Source organism: Erigeron canadensis, chromosome 2 (assembly GCF_010389155.1).
Source record: "Erigeron canadensis isolate Cc75 chromosome 2, C_canadensis_v1, whole genome shotgun sequence".
Taxonomy (NCBI): Eukaryota; Viridiplantae; Streptophyta; class Magnoliopsida; order Asterales; family Asteraceae; genus Erigeron; species Erigeron canadensis.
The window spans coordinates 38,710,969-38,717,178 of NC_057762.1; the positions used below are offsets into that span (position 1 = coordinate 38,710,969).

The 6,210-nt window shown below is 30.8% G+C and overlaps 1 protein-coding gene across 1 annotated transcript; it reads right to left on the bottom strand.

The window, feature by feature from the left end:
• Positions 1–3,764: 3,764 nt before the first annotated feature.
• On the bottom strand, positions 3,765–5,442 carry LOC122589332 (cyclin-D3-1-like). Its single transcript, XM_043761620.1, has 4 exons — positions 4,831–5,442; positions 4,537–4,738; positions 4,307–4,437; positions 3,765–4,187 (listed from the first exon to the last, which is right to left on the bottom strand). The coding sequence occupies exons 1-4, from the start codon at positions 5,299–5,301 to the stop codon at positions 3,966–3,968; spliced, it is 1,026 nt and encodes a 341-aa protein (XP_043617555.1). The 5' UTR covers positions 5,302–5,442; the 3' UTR covers positions 3,765–3,965.
• Positions 5,443–6,210: the final 768 nt, after the last annotated feature.

A 6,210-nucleotide genomic window follows, 5' to 3' on the forward strand; every position in this document is an offset into this window, starting at 1 on the left:
AAAATGGATTACAAAATCATAATAGTGTGTTGGTCAAGATACAACATGTTATTTTATGAAATTGGCTGGCAATACTTAAATTGGGAAGATATCAATGCCCAGCTAGTTGATAACAGAGTATTGCATGTCATTACCCGATATTTTTAACTTCTAGAGAGGATACACCTTACTTTATTTGGACTGTTTTTGAGGTTAGACACCGTGCATTGATCAATGAAAGAAACAGAATACTATGTAATATGGTTATTACATATTGTAATTACTCAATTATTTATAACACTATATATATTATAAAGTAATAAAACTAAAAGAGGTGATATATAAATATCATCATTTTTTATTAATATACAAATCACAATTATGTAGTGTCAGTTTATAGTTTATGCAGCCTGCAATAATAATATTTAGTAGAATAAATCAATCAAAAATGATGATCCTTATATGAACACCTTAAAATTACTAATGGTGGATTTGTTTTTGTAGAGAATGATACTGTAAATGAAATAGGTCTGCATACATATATAGCATGGTCAACAACATTAGTGATATGGTCTTAAATGGACCCATTGAGTGGGTTACAAGCTATAACATACTACAAGTACTACACTACTAGCAAGAATCGAGTCAAACACCATCATCAATGCATCTCCTCTCACTTATTGGAAATCATCATCCACATCATATCATCCAATTTAATTAATCTACACATTATTTCTACAATATTATTATTGTTGTTAGTAAATCTCATTAACTTTTCATTTCAATGTAATTTTCTTTCTTTTTTTTAATAATTATTTTCACATATACAATCATACACACAATTCCACATTTCAGTACTATAATACATAGAGCATTTAATGTCTTTTATGTAATTTTCTTTCCTTTGAAAACTGCTAAGTATATACCATTATCTTAATGTTCAATATATATATATATATATGCCATTATATTAAAAACATAATGATATATCCTTCTAATTAATTCTCTTAAAAATCTGACTAATTATAAAATTATGACATGTGATAAAATCAAAAGATAAGATGGAAAAAAAAAGAAATACACATTTCATTTTGCTTACAAATATTTACAAGGGTCACACCAAAAATTTATATCCTAAGACAAATTAATAAAGACAAAACATAAAAGGAACCGATTTGTACACCAAATTTTAGTATTACATCACCAAAATATTGTTGTAAACTACCTTGCTTTTTATGCAATTATTATGTGATTCTCCACACTTAACGTATGAAACTATTTTCCTTCTGGCTCTTATCGTCACTAAAATAGCTCTGTATGTGTTACTTTGTAGTATGAACCTACATTTTCCCTCCAGCTCTTATAACTAGAATTTTAGGTCTCAGATTATTAATTTAGCCATATTTTAATATTTGTTATAATGTTATAAATACAATAAGATATAACTAATATTTTAGGTCTTAGTTTATATATGTTATAATGAGGAATGAATGTCCGGTTAAGACAACGTATATCAGACATTTCGCTGTCAAATCGCGACACGAAGCTTAAAACGAAATTCGCCTTTAAAAATACCTTTCACTAAAACAACACACACCCACCCTAAATGAAATAAATACACCATCAGTCCCTCAACTTTTAAAATAATTATACTAACCATTATATTAATTATTACACTTACATCAATATATAGCCTATAGTACTATTTGTCGTCACCACTATCAGTCGTCATTAGTCGTCGTCGCCACCCGTCACCACCGTGTCACCGCATTATTCGGGCACCATGCTAATGAATAAAAATAAACTAATAAAAAATTACAAGGAAGTGAAATATGTATAATAAATGCTACGAGTAATTACAAACGAAATATGTACTAATATTTTCGTAAACGATATATATTCAAAACATATTAAACATAAGTATAGAAAATATATCTTGTGATCCATATGAATGGTGATTTATTGAACATACGTTTTATACGGTGTGCCCTTGAATCGTCATCCAACATTTTGTGGTATTCACAACAAACTCAGTATCACAATCAATCAACCAGGTTAAAATGATATTATTCTAATCATTTTAATCTTGTGACACGGCAAATTCTCAATATAAATTTTTTTAAAGTGCACCTATCAAAATCTATAATTCACTTTTAACTAGTCATGTCATCCGGACGTTGTCTTGAGAAACATAACATTGCTAGCATAAATTTTATATAAACAAGAAATACATTCGTTTGTTGCTTATTCAAACGTGTGTCTGAAAATTAAATATTGTGTACAAATACATTTGCATGATCAAATATTATGAACAGTTGAAAGTAAAAAAAAAAACCAAATATTAATCAGGTAGCAACAATATAATTAATCGGAAAAAAATGTGACAAAATGGGGAAAAAAAATAAGAATGAGAACGCACTAAATACTATATACCCCGACAATGGACTTGATTTACAACAGCTTTTGTAACTTTTGTGAGACACTAAAATAACATTTGACGATCATTAACACCCGTTAGAGAAAAGGACGTAACTTCCAATTAATGAGAAGGACCTGATTAATTTGTATTCGTTATTGTTACTTCCGTTAAACACTTAAACATAACTTAATGACCATTAGTTCTAGTTAGGGTTACTTAATATTTTTTAATGATGAAGACTATTATTGCAACAAATTTAACGATAGGGACTATAACTATAAAAAGTGAGGCGCAGGAAAATCGAGCAACGCTATTTATTATATAGAATGCTTTCAAATCAACCTTACAACCACACTAGATCGAATCCCTAAACCAACTTATTATTGTGTTTGGCTCAAGTCATACAACTAATTTTCATTTTCACATTATAATCATCTCATATTTATCATCTCCACTTTTATTACCAGTGTTCAATCTAGCAAGTCAACCAAATCCAATATATAAATCATTATAGTGATACCATTTACCAAACATAATACTGATAACAAAAGGTTTCGCTTAAGAAGGATTCACCCCTAAATAGTGTTACTAAAATCATCATAAGCATTTTATCTCAAGTTAAAATTTATCATGAGATTACACATTCAATGCAATCAAACAATTTTACCCTTTTTTTAAAGGAAAATGAAGCCTAATAATCTGTAAAACTTTGATATGTGTAATTTAATAGTTATATTTTCTCATCATCCTTCTTTATTTTTTCATATGACTTGATCCTATGATTAGGAGAATTATTAAGTTAATTAATTAGGAGGATCCATCATCACTACATACTCCATATTATAAACCTTGAAATGTTTAGAGTAAAATATGACATCCAGATACATTCATAATTAAGTAAAATAATTGGATGTTCATAATTTAACATGAAAATAAAAATGTACTAATAGGGATACACCGCACTATTTTTTGGAAATATTAATTTAGGGATTTTAGTCTATGTATAACACTTAAAACATGTACTTGTATCAGATAATGTTCACCTTTTAGGTGTTCAACGGTACTTTCATTTGAAGAAACTCATCATCCTATTGAAAATAACAATGTTTCGTTAGTAACATTAAAAAGTCTCAAGAAAGTCTTATGTTAACTTTAACAAACAAGTTAATTAGTACAATTATTCAACTATAATAAGTGTTCGATGTACACAATCAAATTAACATGGACAATTTAGACCATGAGAAAGTTGTTATTTATATATGTTCATCCTTGTTTTCTTTTTCTTTTACAAAGAGAATGAAAGAAATTACTAATACCATTTGTTACCAACCCCCACATTGCTCTAATTTCAATATTTCTTGTTTCCCCTTTTTTTTTTTTTTTTTTTTTTTATCCGGATAAAATGCCAACCATCTTTACCTCCAAAACTCACCACATAACTTCATGTCACCACAAATTTTCCATTATCTTTTTGGTGGGGCTAAATTTGCAAAGATGGTTGGCAATTTAACATTTAATTTAAAATAAAAGCATTTAACATAACACATGGTTATTGGCTCATAGTCAGTCAGGCTGCTGCACCCTTGCGAGCTTTCTTGACTCCTAGCTCAGATGAAGATGGACCCGATGGGTTCACCACTGACCATGACTCATCCGAACTAAAGGACATATCCATCACAGCATCTGGGCTACCGGGTACCAACCCGAACTTCCTTTTGTTAAAAACCCGACCCGAATTCCTTCCACATGTTATCTCTTGGATTTCCTTCCAACAGTCCTCCACTTCCTCCTGTTTGAAAAAAAAAAAAGACAATAAAATAAATAAATAATACGAGTAGTGAGAAAAAAGAAAAGTCAACTAATTAAACTTTTGACCTGTTCAAAAAAGGAGAAAAATGTGAGTAGTACCTTATTGATACCAAGAATGCCTAGTAGTTGAGACTTGTATCGAATCCCAATACATGGTTCAAGATTGTTGATTACATGCATCATTGTTGCTGTTGCTACAACTGATGGAAGATAACATCTAAACCTCTCTTCTGCATTCACATAAATAACGTTACATTAAATCTCCATATATTATGGCTTAAAAGACTAGATCATGAGCATATATAGTGTAGGTATATATAGTAGTGTACCGGGAAGTAGGCAGAGAAGGAGGGACTCGCATCTTTTGAGGAATTGTAAAGAAAGAAAAGGAGATAATCCAAGTCGTCTTGTGATGAAATCAAGAAAAGATAGGGGTGTGACAGGATTCATCTTCCATTCAAGTGTTGATAGTATCAACATCTCCATTTTTTGTATTGTTTTTCCTTCAAACACATATTTGCTTCCATCCATCTTCATTCCCAACCAAATATAATTAATACATACACATCAGATTTATATTCTATCAAAATGCAAATTATATATACACACAAAGAGAGACATACTTGAAGATCAAGAAGGAGAGGGACATGGGTCTCTTCAACTTTAGCAGCAAGAGATAAACAAGAAACACAAGTAAGTTGAGTGATCCATGGCTGTTGTTGAAATTTCTTGCTATCAAACTTTTCAAGAAACCTATCAAGATAGTTGACCGCCAGTACAACAGTGAGGGTGGCAAAAGAGTAATGTGAAGCCACTTCCATCACCCATTCCACCATCTCACGGCGGTTCTTGTCACCGGTGCTACCGTCATTTAACTGTTCTTTGGATATCAAAGAAGATAGTTCATCATCTTCCCAAAATAAGTCCTGATGGCTTATATTACAATTATTAATACAACTACTATTAGTATCATTTTCATCATCTTCATTTTCAAGACAAGTGGTGTAGCTGTCAACTTGTTGTTGTTGTTCATTTTCTTCTTCCCAGTAATGTTTTTCTTCACAGTAAAGTGAGTCTAAAAGGGTAGTCATCATCTTCTTGAAGAAGAAGGAATAATGGATTTTAACTAAGGTCTAAATTTGATGATGCAGATGGAGATGAAGTCCATCTTTTCTATCTAGACAAGTTTGGGAGTTGATTTAGAGGGGAGAAAGAAGATGTGAGTGTAGTGACTAGTGAGCAGTGTCCAGAGGTTTTGTGCTTTTATTCACAAGGTATCACATCTATATTCCTTTCTTTTTTTTTTTAATTAATAGATTATTTTTTTTATTTTAAATCTGTAAAATAATATATTTGTTTTATTCGTATAAGTAGTTTTGCTTTTTATAGTTATGATAAAAAAAATGCAGCAAATATCTAATTTAGTGTTCTGTGTGAAACTGTGAATATGTGGTGTGTGAATATGTGGTTTAAATGTTTAATAATGTAAAAAAATAAATGGGCAAGCATAATTTGTCTAAGTTTTTATTCCGTCATGATAATGTCTGTATCGAAATGTGTTTAGTCGGACTGGCAATTTATTTTTATTTTTTACTAGGATTGATATCCTCGGTACCGAAACATAATATCAAAATTTGATATCAGAATTTCAATCATAGTAATTTTTTAGATCGATATCAGAACTCTCATTGGATAATACCAATTCAACGTCCATCCATTTAAATTAACAAGCATTTAATTAATAGAATTAAAATATTCATTGCTCCAAAGCTTTCTAGCACAATGGTTGAATTCTCCGCACAATGGCCTCATGGTTTGAGGTCGGTCTCGTCATTCACACAATTCCCCCATCCATCGAGTGATCACGCATTAGATTGCCCTGGTTAGTGCACATTAGAATTAGACATGAACGGTTATCTTAGTGCTCACCGAAACATGAAAGATCTAAACCTTGCCTTTGAGAGATTCGTTCTCGCTTGCTTGCTGTTGTAAGAGCAGCGGTT

Excerpts from the sequence above, each read along its gene's own strand:
- LOC122589332 (XM_043761620.1), bottom strand. The coding sequence starts at position 5,301 with ATGATGACTACCCTTTTAGACTCACTTTACTGTGAAGAAAAACATTAC. Across the intron at positions 4,438-4,536 it reads CCTTCTCTGCCTACTTCCCG|AAGAGAGGTTTAGATGTTAT; the intron begins GTACACTACTAT and ends ATGTGAATGCAG. Across the intron at positions 4,188-4,306 it reads GCATTCTTGGTATCAATAAG|GAGGAAGTGGAGGACTGTTG; the intron begins GTACTACTCACA and ends TTTTTCAAACAG.